The following is a 20,288-nucleotide window of genomic DNA, read 5'->3' as shown; positions in this document are numbered from 1 at the left end:
GAGAACCACTGCCCGAGTGGCGGGGGGCGGGTGGGAGATTTGCTCCCCTTAGCAAGATGGCGACCGTCTCCAACGTCCCCTGCGGGTGACGTCACGCCGCTATCCGAAAGCGTCAACAACATTGCAGGAACGCGGCTTTACATTCCCTATCGCGAATAAACGCGGCGCCGCGCTTACGACGAATCCGATTGGTCAAAATCGCCGGTTGTGGCTGAGCCGTAGCCAATGGGACACGGTGATGGGCGTGGCTTAGCTAATGCGTTCTAGGTAATGTGAGTGAGGCGCCGCACGTGGTTCCTGGTTCGCTCTGAGTGTTTCTCTTCTCTGTTGAGTGTCAGCAACAATGTCCAGCGGCACCGTTCAGGCAGCAGCGGTAGGAGCAGGAGGGAGCTGCGGGGCCGAGAGCGCAGAGAAGAAGCCCCTCAAGCCGTGCTGCGCATGTCCGGAGACGAAGAAGACGAGAGACGCATGGTGAGGGTCGCCCGGGGGAGCGAGGGGTTTGGTGTCGGAAGTTGTATCTGGATGGCGTCTCCCCTTCACGGTAGTGGTCTCTCCCCTCTTATCTACACTTGCGTTTCTGAGAGCATTCGACTGCTAAAATGTCCACATGATAAGCCACTTTGTTGAGTTATCATGTTTGGTCAGGTCGCTTCTGAAAGAGAGCTGTATAGTTCAGTGAGCATTAGCTCGTAAAATAAAAATACTGTGCTCATTCAGCGGTGTCGTAGGGTATCATCTGCCAGTTCTCAGACAACCGATAGCACCTGGGTCTGTCCCGTTACCTCCTAGCGCCAGCAGCGAGCCTCCCTCACACTTCACGCGATACCCACAAGGTACACCTAGCCTGGCACAAACGTTCTGCTGACGTCACCGTGGCTTTTGTTGATGTCCTATCGTGGCATGATTGGCGGGTGATGAAACGTGCGTGTCTGTGTGTGTGGAGCGGTAGCGCTGTGGTTGACGCGCTATGCTGTGACCTCTGCAACCCGAGTTCGATTGCCCCTCACAGTCAAGCAATGTCGACGAATGCCTGAACCGGTCCTGGGCCTCCGCAAGGTCCACTCGGCCTGCAATGAGTCCCGTACCTGGTTGTTCTGTGGGTTTGTCTCGTAGCCGTGACTGGCAGTGCCTGATGTGTCAGTACCCGAACTGTGTGGCAGCACATATTGTGTGGTGGGGTCTACGGTCATAACCCTAACGCAGCTTTATTTGTATTCAATAAACCAGTTAAACTATGTTTATTTCACCAGGTAAAGCCCACTGAGCTATATAGCTCAACGAAATTGCTCGTGTGGAAATATATAGCAGGCAAATACTCCAAATGTGGAAGACCCGGAGTAAAATCCACGCAAACTTCAGATATACAGGCGTCAGGGTCGGGATCGAACCCACAATCTCCTGTATACCAGGCGAGGGATTTAACATCTCGGCACCGCGGCGGAATGTGACTGAGACGCACGTGGCCTGTGTCACTAACCCCACGTGACCCAGTGTCCCCTGCCTCTGCATGTCAATGTCCCCGTGCCCTTCTTGCGTGCGTCTCCATTTACCCATGGAGTTCCTGTGCCCTCGGGCGCAAATCCTTGCTTAGCCAGCAAGGTCCAGCGAGATCGGGCGCATACCGGCTAATTTTGTCCACAACGTATTGCCACGTGGTGTGTACAGTCCGCGTGGTTGTGGAGTGGGACTGATGGTGAGTGGGGAGATGGTGAGAATTCAAGTGGTGACCCCCACCCCCACTCCAGCGTCGTGTGGCTTCACGGCTGTTTCATGTTTGACCTTGGGGTGACCTTACCTTCCCGTTCAGCCCGACTCTAGATGCACTTAGTATGGTAATGGCAACACCGCTAATGGTGTAAAGCAGTAGTTAACGCCTGTGCCTCACGGCAAGAAATAACTGAGTTCGATTCCTGACTCGGGCGCCTTTGTGCGTGGAGTTTGTACGTTCTGTCCTCCAGTTCTGTATGGGTTTCCTCCGGGTTCACCAATTTCCTCACATCACCAAAGCATCCCAATTCTGAAAATCACCTGCAAATTACTCAATTGGGAGTACACACTGCAACAGCAACATTGCCCCCGACTGCAAAAAACTTGGCAGGACCCTCCTGAAAAAGAGTCTCGAGACTCGGGCTTTCTTGGGTAAACAAGCTTGATAGTAATGAGTATAAAATAGCACGGGTTCACTCACTGCGTTAGTCTTGCGCAGGGGTCGGCAGCCTACGGCTCTTTAAGGACTGCATTGCAGCTCTTGATATATTGAGTATTTTTTTTAAGAATTCGCAAAAGATGGCTCCAGTTATTTTGGTTGCTGACTCCTGACGATAGTTTTCCAATGGAAGTCCAGTTTATCATGAAAGTCCAGTTTATCATGGGAATCCAGTTTATCATGGAAGTCCAGTTTATCATGGGAGTCCAGTTTATCATGGAAGTCCAGTTTACCATGGAAGTCCAGTTTACCATGGGAGTCCAGTTTACCATGGGCAGGGGTCAGCAACCTGTGGCTCCAGAGCTGCATGTGGCTCTTTAAGGATTGCCTCGTGACGTTATTTATTAAGTACCACCGTCTCGTGTTGACATATTGAGTTTGTTTTACTGGTAGGAACCCACTGGTTCCACCAGCCCACAGGGGATTCTTGTGTCCGTCCGTCCGTCGTGCAGGGAGAGGCTGGGTGGGGAGGGAGGGGCTGGGAGGGGAGGGAGGGGTGGGGCTGGGTGGGGAGGGGTTGGTCACCCCGTGGTGCCCTTATAAAACTCAACGTTTAACCTACTCACGCCGGCTTGTGCCCGCCCTCACAGTCGGGCATATTTGCGGAATACACCACGCCGCCGTTGACCCTGGCTATTGACCGAGCAACCCAACGTTCCTACCAGCTCCCTCCGCAGGAATGTGTTACCGAATTCGAAAAAATGGCTCTTGTTATTTTGGTTGCCAACCAGGCAGGAGTGCGCGACAGATGACAGCAGCACAAGCTAAACTAAACTATTTTTTTTATTTTACCAGGTAAGGCCCACTGAGCTATATAGCTCTGTTTCAGAAGTGACCAGGCCACACATTCTTGCTCAACAACGTGGAAATGTTGATTCTAAACGTGGAGGAAGAAACCGGAGGACCCCGGAGAAAAATCCACAAGACCACGTGGAGAGAGAACATGCAAACTCCAAATATACGGGCGTTAGGATCAAACCCACGACCTCCTGCATACCAGGCTAGGTGATTAACATCAAGCCAGTCCGCATTGGGAGCCTCGGCGACAAAGTAAAATTCCCGCTCACGGCCTACACCAGTGGCGATTATCTGAACAAGGTCCCGGGCCTCCCCTAGATCGGCTCAGCTTCAAATGACTAACCAGTGCAGTGTGTGAACATCACCACTGGCGAGATAATGGCGGTCGGGCGTGGTGATTGGCCACCTACACCCTTGTGTGCTGTGCTGGCCTTCATAGGTGCTCGCTATACAGCACTTGCCCCAACAGTCTGTCAAGGTTATACGGAGATCTTTGAATGTATGTTGAACGTCTTTCTCACTGTAGGTAGCCAACCGTGCTAATCGGGTGCGCGTGGGAAAGACAACAAACTAAAGACAAAAAGCAGTTTTAAAGAAATGAGTTTTGAATCTAATGTCATTGTGTAGTAGTGTGCCCTCTCATTGAGCTCGGTGGTGATAGTGGTGGCAGCCGTGCACCTGGCCTATGATCCAGCTGTGGAGGCGAGGGTTGGTGAATCACACAGACGTTGAAAAACTCCCTTCCCGTTGGCATTGACCAGGTAAAAGGTCGGACAGCAGATGAACTAATCGCCATCAGTTTCCGCCTGGGGATTAAGTGTTTGCCCCTCGCACGTATGGGTTTTCTCTGGCTGTGCTCCGGTTTCCTACCACTCGTCTAAACAATCATCATTCATTGGCTGAAAAACAATCTTACAATTTAAAAAATCCAGGATCCTCCTGAAAACGAGTGCTACGACTTGGCATGGCTGTCCTGGATAAATAAGGAAAAATACGTAAATTATAGAAGTTTTGCTCCTTTAGTCAACGTGTTAGAATTGACGCTCGAGCTGGTGAATGGGTTTGAAGCGGGGTGTTCGTCCTGGCCCCCTCCCTCCTTGCTCACATCTCAAGCTACGATTGCGTTACCTCCTGCAGAGTCACGCACCAAAAATATCGTCATTGCCCAAGTGGCAATTCTAAATCGGGGTTAGGTGCAGCCGGGGTGGACCCTGTTGTTATGGCGTTACCAGATTCCCGTGCCACGTTCCAATGGCTACTGGGTAGTAGTAGGCTGGTCCCATGTTCCTGATCGGGGCCTTGGTGGGCTCAGCCCCGATTCCCAGCATGGCCTTGACTTGACCCAGCAGGTGCCAAGTGGGCCCTGCGCCCTATTCAAAGTGGGCCGAGTAGTCTATTTAATCCCAGGCTGTCATCTTAAATGGGCGTGCCAACACGGGATTGTCTATATGTGTGTTGAACTTCTTTTGCACCGTATGTAGCCAACAATGGTAATCGGAGGTGTGGGGGAAGGGCAAGAAAGTAAACGCAAAAATCAGTTCTTACGAAATTAGTTTGCAATCTTGATTCAAAAGTGTATAGCTCCAGTGGCTTCCTAGTATCGGAATGAGACGCTGTGCGACAATTGAATTGCATGTTTAACAATAACAAAACTGGGGAAATGTATCAAATTAACCGACTTTGGTGCGATATCGCGCAAGCTAACTCAATCATACGTTAAACAGTAATAGAAAAATAACATTCAGCCTCTTTGTCAGTCCACTGCTGGATGCAGGCCCTCCCCACGCCGTGTCAGGCACTGGCCTTGACCATACTTAGCCAATCTAGTGAGGGTGGGGAAACAAAGGTTTCCCGCACCTACGATATACCACGGAGGGCTATGTACAGTGCGAAAGAAGTTCAACATTCATTCACGTGTAGAGAAGTTCCCACGGACGCACTCAGAGACGGAGGTATGTTATGGGCTTTCGCCAAGGGTTTATTAAAGGTGAACAATAACTCCAAGGGTACACAACTCCCAGGGGCGAGGGGTCCTACTCTGAGTCCGGGTCCCTGCCCGGCTAGCTCCGGTCTCTTTCTCTCGTGTCGGATTGTGGACTCTGCCGACTCCACCGACCGGAGAGAGAAGCAACTCTATCGGCTACCATCGGCTTCTCCCCAGACTCCCTATTCGATCCCTTTCTCTACCCCTGGTTCCCTCTTCACCCTTCTTACTCTACCCGTTCCCACGGTGACCCCGCTTTCGTCACGGGGTCTCCCTTAAGTACCCTAGGAGACGTGACGTCATCACACTGAACAGCACACCTGACGTCACGTCCCCATTTTACTCCTCTACACACGCAAAGGTTACAGCATGACAATGGATTTGACCACTGCCATCGGCTGCCCGCCACGTGATCCAGCAGCCCCTGTGTATTGCATCCGAGCGCTATCCAGGCTGAAATCTGCTTGGCGTCTGAGGCTTGACAAAGAATCGACGCCGCCTTCTGGGTGATTTAGTCATGGTCCAAGAGCACGGTTAGTTTAGTATTACAACTCGGTGTGGCGTAGTGTTAACTATCTCGTCTGGTATACAAGAGGTCGTGGGTTCGATTCCGACTCTTGACTCCTGCTGTATATTTGGAGTTTGCATGTTTTCCTCGTGGTCGCGTGGATTTTTCTCCGGATCCTCTGGTTTTTCTCTCCACATTTAGGATCAACGTGCATTTAGGGTATTTGGCTACTTTGAATTGCCACATTAGCCACATTGTTGAGCTATCATTTGTGGCCAGGTCGCTTCTGAAAAAAGCTATACAGCTCTTTAAATTTTTTAAACTTGCCCTGTTTCATTATGTTCTTTCAAATCTTTGACGCTTAATATATTTCGATACATAAAATGTTATTGATGCAAGCCACCCACTTTTATTCAGCACATCAAATTTGATTAATTCTGGGGTCAAAATAATTGATTTTCTACTTTTGAGTACAAATAAAAGTGTGTGCATTGAAAAACTTGTCTTTAATATTTTTTGTATTGTGGGAGTGGAGGGGCGGAGGAGTTTGAGTCAGGAGAGGGGTTATGCAAGTCATTGTGAGGATGGTTGTGGGGGGGATTTCGTTTGTCACGAAGAAAGGGGGCAGGGCTTTCGATTTCGTAAGCGCCCCTACCCCCACCCCCACCCCTTCTCCCGTTGCGAAACAAGCCACGCACGTTTGACTTTTAGCGTTGTTTTAAAAATATATATTTAAGACAGCTCTTGGGAGGAAACGGTTCAGTCAGTGCTGCCGTGTTCTCTTCGAATTGCGAGAGACGCTTTGGAGAGTAAGGAGTCTCCAGAACGTGTGCCCGGTGTCCATAAAGTGATGTAGTAGTGTGTGTGTGTCTCGCATACACACACGACTAGACAATGACAGGAAGCCACTGAAGCTATGCACATTTAAATCTAGGTTTCTAAATTCAAAACTCATTTCTTTAGAACAGATTTTTGTATTTAGTTTGTTGTCCTTTCCCCGCACCTCCGATTAGCACGGTTGGCTACTTACGGTGCGAAGGAAATTCAACATACATACAAAGATCCCGTATAACCTTAACAGACTGTTGGGGAAAGTGGTCTATAGCGCGCACCGATGAAGGCCGACTCCTCACGATGGTGTAGGACGCCAAGCACCACTCCCAACCGCCTTTGTCTCGCCAGTGGAAATGTTCACACAGCACCGGTTACTCATTTGAGGCTGTGTCGACCTACTGGAGGCCCGGAATTTGTTCAGATTATCGCCACTCGTGTAGGCCGTGAGCGGGAATCTAACTCTGGTCGCTGAGGTTCTCTCGACGTCAAGTATACAGGAGGTCGTGGGTTCGATCCTGACCCTAACACCTGTATATCTGGAGTTGCATGTTCTCTCTCCATGTGATCGCGTGGACTTTTCTCCTGGGTCCTCTGGTTTTTCCCTCCACATTTAGAATCAACATTTCGCCGTGATGAGACACTTTGTTGAGCTCTCATTTGTGGCCAGGTCACTTTTGAAAAAGAGCTAGACAGCACAGTGGGCCTTACCTGGTCAAATTAAAAAATAGTTGAGTTGAGCATGTGCTGCTGTCAACCGCTGCGCATTGCCGTCTGCTCCGCATGTGTGCACCGCGTGTCGCTGGCCGCTCCGAAACGCTCATACCAAGTTGGCACCGAGTGGCATCGGCCAGACGTGGTGGTGGGGTGGAGTAGCGGTGTCTGCGGTTGAACGGTGGGGGGGTTGTTGTGGTGAGGGGTCGGGGAGGGGGGGAGTTGCCTAATGTGACAGCAGGCACCCAATTGAGTCGGCTATCGAGTGTGCAGGCGATGTAACTGCACATGGAGACTCGGCACCGGGAGGTGGAGGGAAACATTGGATAGGAGGGGCCTTCGCCACTCTCTGCTCCAGGAACATTGTCAGTCCTACTACACCATGCAGGCAACCCCTGGATGGGTGGGTGAGTCGGTATGTGGTTGAGTCGGTAGGTGGCTGAGTAGGTAGGTGGGTGAGTGGATAGGTAGGTGGGTGAGTGGGTAGGTAAGTGTGTGATTGGGTAGATGGGCGAGTGGGTAGGTAGGTCGGTGAGTGCATAGGTGAGTGGGATGTTGGGTGGTGAGTTGGCATTGTGGATGTGTCATTATTGGATGATAATGATGGTGAATTGACAAAACTTTGTTGTGTGGAGCTGGAGGAGGTGGCTTTTGGAGCCAGGGTTAGTTAGGCGGGCAACTCGGAACGTGCGCCCCCACAACTCCCCCCCGCCCCCCACTCCCTCTTAAGTTAGAGGGAGGAGGAGAGTCGGGGTGGGAGCAGTCGAGAGCGGAGTCTTGTGACACTCGCCCATCAACCAATACACTCACCAACCCACTCATCCACACTCCCACTCACCCACCCACCCACGCAACCACCCACCAATCCACACACCAACCAACCCACTTATCTATCCAACTACCAACGTAACAATACACCCACCCACCTGCCCATTCACCAACCCAGTCACTCACTCACCCAGCCACCAATGCACACACTTACCTAAAGGCCCACTTATCCACAGTGACCCACCCAACCATCAAACCCACGACCCTCTTACCCCCCCCTCCCACCACCTCTCCCCTTCCAACCAAGCACCCACCCACCCTCTCATTCACTCACACACCCACAAACCGACTCATCCACTCACTCCCGCCAGTCCGATACCACCATCCCCACTCAGTTACGCAAACACGCTGCCTCTGTACGCAACGGCGTCTAGCGGGGCCCAATTTGTTTATTTATTTAGTCTCTGCGCTCTGCACGAGAGCGGGAGCCAGTCAGCGTGTGCGAGAGCCAGCGAGAGAGCCAGATAGACAGGCAGACGGACACGGACAAAAGTCTTGCATCTGTCCGGCGCTTGCATAGCCGCGGGAGTTTCCTGTTTTCTCCGTGAGACGACGGGACGAGACGATGTCTAAAGAAAAGTCCGAGGGGTCAGCGGCGTCCGGCGAGGCGGAGGCCCCGAAGCTCGACCTGTCCGACCCCGCGCACAAGGCCTGCGACGAGAAGAGGCAAGCCAAGGAGCTGTGGTAAGCCGGTCTCCACCTCCACCTCTCATCCCCCATGCTCGCTCACCCTTGCATCGTGTGGTGGTCGGGGTGGGGGTCGGGTCCCCTGGCCTCCGTTCACGCCAGACATCATCATCGTCATCATCGTTAGCGTCCTCAGCGTGATCTGATAACAACGAGGTTGGCCACTCGTCCTGGGGTGGTTACCAGTATCGTCCTCGTGTTTGGTCGGCAGGATGCTGTCATGGGGAATATGTAGATATTTTCAGGATTGAGGGAGCGAGTGGGTGAGTGAGTGGATGCTTGGGTGCTTGGGCAGGTGAGAGAGTGGAAGAGTGGCACATGGGTGGGTGAGTGAATAGGTGAGCGCGTGAATGAGTGGATTTCCCAGGAGCTTTCTCTTGTTGAGGAGGAAGAAGCTTCCCGAACCTTGAAAGCCTCGCGTTTTTTAGTTGCATCGCAACAGCAGCAGCTGTGACGATGCAACACTCGGAATAACGCTTTCACGCGTCGCTCTCCCCTCTCCTTAGATCATCTTCATCTTCCGGTTGAGAGTTGTGCTCGGGTCGGACCGACGTCACTGAAATCACGCACTCCCTGAAGGCTGTGTAGCTCATGGGATGTGTTAAAATGTACTCGTCAATTTTTTTTACGTGGAGGAACAAGGTATGATTTGAAGGAGGGATTACACACGGCAGAAATAATCGCCCCCCTAACGATGGGCTAATGCTCGTCCGCAGGCCAGATGTGCCACGTCACTTTGTGCCCACAAGGAGACAGCTGCCACTGGGGGTGCCCTCGTCGATGTGTCGAGATGAAATGTGCGTCGCTCTTGAGGTCACCCGGCGTATGGGAAGTTTGGCTTCCATCAAACGCGCGTCGCGATCGTTGGTCCCACCGCGTTCGACGTGTGGAGGGACCAGCCATCACAAACGGGGGATTGATATGGAGATGTTATCTCCGTCGCCTGATATGCAGGAGGTCGTGGGTTCGGTCCTGACCCTGACGCCTGTATTTTGAGAATTTGGCATTTAGAACCGACGTGCGTTTAGAGTATTTGGCTGCTGCTATACATTTCCATGCGCTAAGCAGCTTTGTTGAGCTATCATTTGTGGCCAGGTCGCTTCTGAAAAAGACCTATATAGCTCAGCGGGCCTTATCTGGTTAAATAAAACATAGTTCAGAGTATTCGCCTCTATTTGTGTGCCTGTCTCTGTCTCTCCGTGTGTCCATCATGTTACGCAATGGCAATCGCGGTCACTGCAGTAGTGATTTCGAGTTCATTATTAATTTCCGTTTGGTTTACGTCACCATGCGCACTCGCGTGATACAGGCTGCGCCCGTGGGGCACATGCGCCACCAGGTGCGCCCCCCCCCCAGCTGCATCTCTCTGAGCCGGGACAGATGGAGGCTCCGTTCGGAAAAGATTAAACGGGACAAAAAAGCGATCTTCGGATTACTGCCCTTGCAGCGATTGACGATTTGTAGGGGGGACGGGGGGGCTGGAGGGTGGTTGGTGAGGGGCGGGGGTTGGCAGGGGTCACAGGAAGGTTGTGGGGGGCCCATTTCTCCCGGGCAGGAGGCTCAGGAGGGTATGACGGGGATGGAGTTATGGTCCCTGGCACCGACTTATCACATCAAGATGCTATGGACGGACGTCTCTGGGATTACTGGAACGGTTTGGCTTGACCGAGGGCGGTGGGGAGAGTTACGCAAGCAGCCTTGTCGCCGCCATAGATGGGTCATCGCAATCAACGGTCGAGAGCTTCAACTCGGCAGTCAGTTATCTATAGTCTTTTGTACCCTCCCGTTAGTGCTGTGCATCTAGTGAGTACTGTCTATCCCGTTAGTGCTGTCCGCCTCGTAAAGTCCACGTCTTTCCTCCAGCCACTGGAGGGGCCAGAGGTGAGTTGTTCAGAACCTAAGCAGGAGTGGAGCCTGGTTAGTGCGTGGATGGATGACTGCCTGTACCGGGGGCTTGCCAGGTGCTGTAGATGCGGGACGGCAATGAGGTGGTGGCCAGGAGGTGGTGTCACCTCCTCGTATAGAGCAGCATAGCGCTGGGTTTTCTCCGTGGTTCTCCGGTCTCCTCTTCCGGCTTGACCCCTAGAGCTCTTACAACGGAGCTCACGGTCAAACCTCCCGTTGTGGCGGCACCCTGCTCAAAACGAGTCTTGGAAGCTTGGTGAGGCTCTCTTGCATCAAGGGCATCCTTACCGTAATCTCCGGACTAGGTGACGCTCCGGAGAGCAAGACGCACGCCAAACTTACCGGATCTCGGAAACTGAGCAGGGGTCGAACCTGGATAGTGCACCTACGCTCCCTGCCTTCTGTAGCCCTTACTGGTGAAGTATGGACATACAACCCTGACGACCAGCTTGGCGTGGGTGGGGGGGGGGGCACTCATCCAGCACTATCCAGGTTCGACGTGTGCGCGAGACCGCGAAAGATGGTGACGGCTTTGGGCGCGCCTGCATGCAGCTGCGGATAGATCAGAGCTGATCTTGGTGATGATGATAGGCCATGGCGAAGTGGCACACGGAGAGTGGTGGCGGCACAAATGGCGGCCGCTGCTTCTGCTGCTGCGTATACAGTGCGCACTTAGTGCCAGAGGGTGTTTTCACTGTGTGTGCGCGCGTGTTTAACTTGTAGCACCTGTGTCCCGTGACCTCCAGCAGAGCAGCGAGCATTCCACACTTCACTTGGCCTCAAAGTCCACCTAGCCTGGCACAAGTGCTGTGGTTAGCGCTACGCTGCGAGCCCGGTGACCTGAGCTCGATTCTCACTCACGGCCTTCACCAGTGAAAATGTTGTGAACTGGTCCTGGGTCCCTCCTAGGTCGACTCAGCCTCAAATGAGTACCTGGTGCGGTGTGTAAATATCGTTACTCGGGAGACAAAGGCGGCTGGTGTTGGGCCACCCACCCCCTCGTGTGCTGTACCGGCCTTTGTAGGCGCTTGCTAAAAGCACTTGCCCCAACATTCTGTGAAGACTATGCAGGGGATCTTTGTCTTTGTACGCTTATGTACATGCGTTTATGCGCGTGCGTGCGTATGCGTAATGGATATGTAACGCTGTGTGGAAGCTATCTGGTCTGCCACTCCACACGAAGTTTCGGGTATTTTCAGCGACAGTCATGCCCTCCCTTCTCTAAGCTTGCGAAACGTTCACCCCCCCCTAATGTAACATTTATGCCGATTAGTAACATTCGGGTTGGCCTGCCTAAAGATCCATCCTGAGTTTAACCAGGCTGGAATGTGTGAAGAGTCCACAAATCCTTGAAATATCTGACAGTCCCATTGGTGAGCTCCTCCTGAAGGCAAGGCTGCATTGGCTGGGTCATGTAGCCAGCATGCCCAGCCACCGCATACCCAAACAGCTTTTGTTCGGCCGGATCGAGGGGGCTAAATCGGCACGGCAAGGGCTGGAGAAGAGATGGAATGCTGTGGCACGAGAGGATGTGGAGCTGAGTGGACTTGCCAATGACTGGCACCAGCGGTGTCAAGATTGGCCTCTGTGGAGGAGGCTCGTGAAGGACGCTACTGGCAGTTGGAGGCATTCGCCTTCTCGCAGCAACGGAGGGCAGAGGAGCGACGCTCACAACAACGAGCGGAGGGCTAGGCTTCTAAAACACAGCAAGTTGGCACAGTAGGGGGTGTAGGTGGTGCATCGGCCAGTCATCTTAGTCAACCCATTGCACCTGGGTCTGTCCCTTGACCTCCTGCCAGTGGGCATTCAACACTTCACATGGCCTTAAAGTGCACATAGCCTGGCATCACAGATGTGGTGGCATTACCGGCACTTAGTGGAGAATGGTGGTTGTTCTTCGTACATGTGTGTGTGTGCGTGTGTGTGTACGTGTGTGTACACTCTAAATGGAAGCACCGAAGCGAGCAGCGCATTGGGAGCGGCGCCGACCATCACCGTGAAGCGACAAATGAAACCAAAATAACCGCCGCGCTCGCAAAAACAACGGGGAGCAGTGAGCTGTCTCTCGCGGCCACCTCAGCGAGGCCCTAGGCCAAAATCGACCCACCCCCCACCGTAAATTCGGTCCTGCGTCTTAAGCTAAGCAAAGGTTTGTCTGATGTTGTAGGTGCGGGGCTGCAGTGATGTGGTGGAGGTGGGAGTGTTGAGTGTCACACCCCTCGTCTACAGCAGCGTGGTGCTGGGTTTCTCCGGGGTTCTCCGATGTCCTCCTCCTATGCCCAAACTCTCGCTCGCAACGGAACTCGCGGTCAAACTTCCCATGGTGGCAGCACCCTACCGAAAACGAGTCTTGAGACTTGGCGAGACTTGGCTGTGTAATTGCCATTATCATTGCTATCTCAAAGTAAATACAGTGGAGAGGGAGAAGGGAGGGTTAGCACCATTGCTGAGCACAAGCCCAAAGCTCCAAGCGGCCAGCAATAATCAGCACTTTGCACCGCTGCCACTCCGCTTCCTGCCCCTCCCCCCACTTCGTCTGTCTGTCGTCCGTCGAGCAGGTTGCCCACGTGCCACACGCGGTACCGCGAAATGCATCGTGCCGCTGCATTCTTCGCTGGGCATCTTTGCTGAAGCCTCCTTTGGTCTCCGCCGTATCGGCGCATTTCTGGTGAAAATGTGGCAATCGTTAGTCAAGAGGAGGGGGACTGGGGAGTGGGTGGTTGTGGTGGGGGGGCACGGGCTGCGTGGCTGGTACAGTACTCTGTCTGCAGATGTCACCATGCTGGTGTTGGCACCGCCTTTGCGTGGCACAACACCACTGAGTCTCAAGGCTTTTTCAGGAGGGTCCTGTCAAGTTTTTGCTAAAGGGGGCGATGTTGCTGGTGCTGCTGTGTGTGCTATGGGAGGAAACCGGAGAACCCTGAGGGAACCCACGCAGGACAGGGGGAGAACATACGAACTTCACACAGAAAGGCCACCCAAGTCTGGAATCGAACCCAGGATTTTCTTTGTGAGGCACGAGCGCCATCACTGTGCCGCCACCGCCCTCTGTATTTATTTAACAGAGAGAGGCAGTCGGTCATAGGCAGAGCCGAAAGCGAGGTCTTTGAGTCTATGGGTCTCGCTGGGAGTTTGTGTGTCTTGCTGGGAGTCCGTTGGTCTCTGCGAGTTCGTGGGTCTCACCATTAAATCACTCCGAGATCCCCACCCAGGCTTACGCGTTGACGATCATGCGGGTTATGTTGGTATCTAACCGCGTGAAGGCGCCACCAGGCGTGCTGTGTTACGTAAACGCAGCGTGCACATCGACGCGCCAATCGCCCGCGGGGCTAGCACTGTTAGGGGGTTAGCGCAGGTGGGGGGGCAGTACAGCACCAGCGTCCACGGCGAGCGACTTTGGACGTTGATGACAATTGCTAAACGATCGATCGATTTTTATTTCACGTGCCCATAAATAAGTAGGTATCGGTGTGTGTTACAACATAATGGGAATGATATAGGAACATGAAAAGAATGAGAAAAGAGACCGTGCACAATGAATAGCATCGGAAAGGTTAAGTGGTAAATAAAATCAATGACAGTTTTCATTACTAATTGGAGATGATATGTGAAGACGAGTCTGAGTAGATGCATCTTGCACAGACCGCCGAATTGAGAGACACTCGGCGCGTTTCGGATGTCCGGTGGCATGCGGGGAGTTCCAGATTTTTGGGGCTACGCCCAAGAAGAACAATCCTAGGCTAGGCAAGAGTGTTTTGTATGTGCCTGAGGATTTGAGGGAGGTTCGTTTTTGTGGGTAGTTAAGGAGCCAAGCCATGCAGTGCTTTGTAGGTTAGGAGAGCTATCTTGAATCGGAACAAAAACCAAAGGATGCTCGAAGAAGCGTGGAGTTCGGCGCACGCTTGGAATTGCACTGCGTGACAGGAAGAGGAACGCACGGCTGAGAGGACAGCTTGGTGGTAACCTCACGTCGCTCGCCAAGAGAAGTCAAGTGAGGCTCGGTCTGCGCATGGCGTGGCCTAGAAAGGTCGACTGACGAGCGTTGGATGAGACTAATGGCAGAGTGGCAGCAAAAAGACTGAAAACGCACCCCAAGAGGACGTCAACGCACCGCCGAGGTGGAACGATGAGGTCCGGGCTCGTGTGCCAAGTGGTGCTGGGTGTATTTTTACATCGTAGAGCCGTGAGGGATGGCAACAGGGTGGAGAAGCCTTGACCCAGCAGTGGATAGACCACGGCTGTTGGTGATGGTGCTGGGCGTGCAGTGAGAACTCTTTCAGGTGAAACGATGCAGATTCGATTCGAGCTCCGAGTTCTTGACTCGTTCATCTCGTCCATCGTCCAGAGCGGCTCTTTGCCCCCCCCCCCCCACTATTGCGTGAGAAGTCTAACGATGACCTCCCTGTGTTCCCCTCCTCTCCCACTGTCTATCCCTCCCCCTCTCTCCCACTGTCTGCCTCGCTGTCTTCATGCTCCCCCTCTTGTTGCCCCCGGCTGCTGTCGCGTTGGATGAAGCTGACGACACGTTGGGGCGCGCGGCGATGGCTCGCGTTTTGTCGTGCATGAAATCCTGGCTCTCGTTGCACGCAGCACTGTGCCTGGGTATGGAGGGTGTGTGGGGGGCGTTGTGAATGGTGGGGGGTGCTGTCTGGTAGGTGGTGAATGTGGGGAGCGATCACATAGTAGTTAGCGCGCTGCATTAACAACCCTGTGGCCCCGAGTTTGATTCCTACTCACGGCCACCAACACCAGTGACGATTATCTGAACTAGGCCTGGGCCACCCCTTGGTCGACTCAGCCTCAAATGAGTACCTGGTACATTTTATAATTTGTACCAGGTGCTCCTTCATCGCCACTAGGGAGATGAAGGTGGCCGGGTGTGGTGCTTGCCACCCCCTCATGTGCCATGCCGGCCTTCCCACATGCTCGCTAACAGCGTTTGCCCCAATGAAGTCTGTTAAGGCTACGGGGGGGGGGGGGGGATCTGTCTTTGGTGGATGAGGGAGCAAAGGTAAAGCTACCAAATGTGTTGCCAACTCGCCCATTTTCCATTTTTTTCTGGGGACTGTGTTTCTAGAGGAAGTGTTGTGACAAGCGACGCTGGGAAGGGCCCCGTCATCCCGTAACTTTCCGTGGCATGACCCTAACGCACCGCTTTTGGCCGGCACAGTTCCGGCCAGTCTCGTGCTTCCACAGAGTTCGTCCCGGTGCCCAACCGAAGGTGGTGGGGGTGGCGGGGGGGTGCGGGATTAACATCGGCAAACACGAAAGTGCGAGGTCGGGTCTGATAAGAGCACCTGGTGTGGAGTGAGGCATGGCGTCCAAGGGCACGGGTTCTCCCGCCGTGCCGGTTTGCCTGGCGCCTCGAACCTGGCGACCCCAGTTCGATCCTGGCCGCGGCTTACGTCGAGTGACGTCTGGTCCGGTCCGGAGTCTCCCCCCTCCGTCCTTCACCGCAGCAAAGTATGGACGAAGAACCCCCTGCCCCCCACCCCCGTGATCAGCTCGGAGTGGGGAGGCCCTTGTCCAGCAGCGGATTGGTGGTGGGCCGTGCGCTCCGTTGTCCGATAACGCGTCGTGATCTCCGCTCCTTTGTTGAGAGCCGGGCGACCGTGTGATCCGATTTCGCTGCCCAACTCGCACAGACTGGCGACGTCAGCGCCGCGTGTGTGTGCACGTGACGAGCCAGGGCAGCAGGGCCCCTAGCACGGCACAAGTGGTGTGGTGACGTCACCGCTGCTTACTGGTGAACGGCGGTTGTTGTGCGTGTGCTTGCATGACCCGTTTTGCTGAATCGTGTCATTGGGACAGGGGCGTGTGGGTTAGGAGCACTGAGAGCGTTAGTTTTCCCATGCAGACTACGAAGGTTAGTTAAGATCATTTATATTACAGGTAAGTGTACCCACACCTTACCCCATTGCACGCTGGCCTGCCGATGGACTGAGGTCGAATCCATTTGTGTGGCACGGTGAACAATACGGGGGGAGGGGGCGTCTGGCTGGGAATGGGCGATGTAAGAATCCTGCTACCTTTGTTTCAACCACCTTGCCGGGAGATGGAATCGAACCGGCGACCTCTGCGAGCTATATTGCTCAGTGCGCCTTACCTGGTAAAATAACAAAAATATTTATAGTTTAGTTTATGCCCGCCTGATTGCCAGCCGGCCAGCCGGAGGACACTACAGTCACCTTGAGCTGCAGTCACCTTGAGCTGCACAGGGACAGCTGCCACCCGGGGTCCCCTGCCGCAGAGCGTCTCGATGTGCTGCGTTGGAGGTACAGTACATAAATGTAATGACGATAATTAACTGTCTCTGTGTGTGTGTGTGTACTTCTCTGTGTGTGTGTACTACTCTGTGTGTGTGTACTTCTCTGTGCTTGTCTGTGTCTCTGTACATGTCTCTGTGCGTGTGTCTCTGTTTCTGTCTGTGTGTGTCTGCGTTTCTGTGTGTCTGTCCATGCGTATGTCTTGCAGCATCATCGAGAAGGGGGAGCTTCATTGCGGCGAGCTCATCGAGGCACACAAGGAGTGCATGCGCGCCCTGGGGTTCAAGATCTGATGTCCGTGGGGACTCACGCCGCGCGCCACTCGGTAAGGGGCGCTGCTGGGCGTGGGGAGCTCGGGCGACCGCCGCTTTGTCAATCCGCTGCTGGACGCATGAAGGCTTTGATTGCGTGGGGGTGGGGAACCCTGGAGCGGTTTAAATGACGCTTGTTGCAACAAATCTTAGCCATGGACGGGGATCAAACTCAGGACACTGGGCTCATGGTGTTAACCACGGTGCCACCACTGCGCCCATATCGAGAGTTCGGACTGGTGCGTGTGTACGTGTGTGTGTGTTGTGTGTCTGTGGGGAGCGGTGGCACTGTGGTTAGCGTACTGTGCTACAAACCCGGCGACTCAAGTTCGATTCCCGTTCACGGCCAAAACCAGTAACGATTTTCTGAACCGGTCTTTGGCCTCCCCTAGGTCGACTCGGCCTCATATGGGTACCTGTTGCAGCTTGTTAACATCTGCACTGGGGAGACAAAGGTGGTCGGGCATAGTGCCACCCACCCACCCCATTGTGTGCCGTGTCAGCCTTCACAGATACACTTCTGCGGCCGTCTAGAATGCTCTTTCGATAATAGGAAGCCACTGGAGATATGCACTTTTAAATCTTAATTGAAAACTCATTTCTTTAGAACTGCTTTTTGTGTTATAATTTTTTTCTTTCCCCAGCACCTCTGATTAGCACGGTAGGCAAAGTGCCGTGCGAAAGAAGTTCAACATTAATACGTCGGCGCTGCTTGCTAACAGCATTTGCCTCAGCGGTCCGATAAAGGCTACCCTGGAGATCTTTATTTTTGTGCGTGTGCGTCTGTCCTCAGATGGCCGTAGAGATTGGCGTGACCTTGGATGACCCCCCTCAACCGCCAACCCAACAACATCGCCCCCCCATCCTTGAAACCCACATCATAAACACACGGATCCCACTGGGACCCATGTCCTTTGGGGGGGGGCGGATGTGTGAAGGGGGGGTAAGAGAGAGATGTTTATTTTAAACACTTAGTATTATTATTGTTGTTGTTCTCTTCGAGATAAACTCAATGAAACCGAGTCCAGAATCTCCTCCCTGTGCGCTCCGTGAGTGTAAATAGCAGACCGCGAGCGATCCTGCCGTCTTCATCTCACTCCGAAACCACAACCACCACCACCACCACAATCACCACCACCACCACATTCACTACCACAACCACCACTGCAACAACAACCACTAACAAAACGACAACCCCAAAAACAGCAGCGGCATCTTCGTGTGTCGTGTTTAGGCAAAGGGACTTTTTAATCGATCACGTGACCCAACACTGACCCCACTGTCCGTTCGCCTGAGGTCATGGTAAAGGGGGGGGGGGTGTGGGGGGATGGCTGCAAGGAGTCGTTTACACAATGCGGTCAAAATAATAAACGCGACCTGATGTGGGGCCTGCGGACACGATGGCCTGCTTCCTGTGCTGCTTCCTGTGCTGCTTAATGCTTCCCGAGTGGGGAGGATGTGTGAATGGAGTTGAGGGGGCTTAGAGAAGAGTCGAGTGGGATTCACAAACAAACACCTTGCGAAAGACCCCTGAGTTTGACCTTCCACGAAGCGCATTGTTCACCCTACATCTTATGTGCGCCAAACCATGGCAGATGCGGATACCTGAGGCACCAATGGTGCAACTGTGGTCATCTAGAACAGACCATACAACATATAACGACGCAATCCCCGATCCACAAATACGAAGGAGACATCGCAGCGATTAAACACTCTGCTACTCCTTACGTGGTTATCTGGATTTACCACCTGAATGCGAAATTGTAGTTGTTGCTCTGAATCTACATCAGCTGTACGAAAGAAGTGGGATGAGAGGCAGGAGTGTGTGGAGGGGAGTGGAGTGAGATGGGAGAGGTAGAAAAGTGCGTGGAGTGGAGTAAAGTGAGAGGGGAGAAGTAGGCAGTGTAGAATTTTGAAGACAATGAGTGAGATCTGGGGATTGGGCTGGGATCGGATCGGAGCCGGTGGGGGGGGATCAGGGGAATGTGGGTGACGCGCTCTCGATTAAAGTTGTTGCAATGCGGCTCGCGGAGGATTCCCGAATCGTCTGTGAACAGGAGACGTAGCATTCACCGTGAGCCTCGCCCAATCCATCGCCAGCAGCAACGATCGACCCACTGCTGGATGAAGGGCCTCCGCAAGCCATCGCCACCTGCCACTGTCTCTTGATGCATCAATCCGTCTGGTTCTTGTACACAACAGCTGATGTCGTCGTGACTTCATCGCTGGTGGACATTCTGGAGGGACAAACTCGTCCAAATTTTTTGCATTCACGGGAATACAGTCCTGGAGCAGCCGTCCTACAGACGGGGTTTCGCTTCTCACTTAATAACAATGTCGACAGTCAATTGATAAGGTTTGTCGCATAAACAAATCATGCCAGTTTGCTAGTTCAGCACACCGTTGTGTTGGAGAGTAAACCCACAATATCTACGAGTCCACCGTTGCTCCTATAATTACAACCAGCATCATCAGGCGGCAGCGAGTTATGGAAAAAGCCTGTTTCTGTCTTAAATAAAGGGATAAATGTGATGTCACTTATGAGCCAATCAGGTGCGAAGACCAGAGGAGGGGGGGGGGGTTAATGTTTGTGCATATATATTACAATGAGTATCCATTACCATATTCTTGGTTCTTTCGGTAAAGTCACATAGAAGGGAAATAATAAAATAATACAAATATAAAAATACTAATTCTCATGACGTTTCGACTGCAACACAAGCAATCATCATCAGTTCTAGATTTGAAGCTTTCGTGACTGCAAGGAATCATATTCTTAGGTTTTTTCGGTAAAGTCACGTAGGTAAAACATCAAAATTAATGAAAATAAAATAAAACAAAAAATCACGACGTTTCGGAGGCAACACAAGTCTCCGTCATCAGGTGGGACCGTCACAGCCGAATTAGCTGCATCAAGTGAGGCAATGATTCAAGATGTAATCCCTTATAAGCAAGTTGAAGGGGGGGGAGCTCATCAGAATGTTAGTACAACTGAGGGGGAGGGGGGGGGGGCCAAAAAATTGAAAGACGGCTTGGACGCGGTTGCTGCTGCACACGCCAACACAATGGACAGAGAGGGGGAGGGGAGGTCTGATACACATGATAGACAAAAGAACGAAAATGCCCATGTTTATACCAATGCTGGCTGAACAATGAAGAGGGTACTGTTAAAAAACAACTGGGGATGTTAACACTCGGTAAAGTAAAGTAAAATAGTGCCTGTCAGATAAGAAGGTCCAAAAAAGTGTAA

General features: G+C 52.8%; 1 protein-coding gene across 1 annotated transcript; it reads left to right on the top strand.

The window, feature by feature from the left end:
• The first annotated feature begins 258 nt into the window (after positions 1-258).
• COX17 (cytochrome c oxidase copper chaperone COX17) lies at positions 259-18,439 on the top strand. The gene is made up of 3 exons (XM_078877234.1): positions 259-471; positions 16,936-17,052; positions 17,832-18,439. The coding sequence occupies exons 1-2, from the start codon at positions 344-346 to the stop codon at positions 17,018-17,020; spliced, it is 213 nt and encodes a 70-aa protein (XP_078733360.1). The 5' UTR covers positions 259-343; the 3' UTR covers positions 17,021-17,052; positions 17,832-18,439.
• The last annotated feature ends 1,849 nt before the right edge of the window (positions 18,440-20,288 follow it).

Source organism: Lampetra fluviatilis, chromosome 47 (genome assembly GCF_964198595.1).
Source record: "Lampetra fluviatilis chromosome 47, kcLamFluv1.1, whole genome shotgun sequence".
Taxonomy (NCBI): Eukaryota; Metazoa; Chordata; class Hyperoartia; order Petromyzontiformes; family Petromyzontidae; genus Lampetra; species Lampetra fluviatilis.
This window is presented reverse-complemented; position numbering and strand designations above follow the sequence as displayed.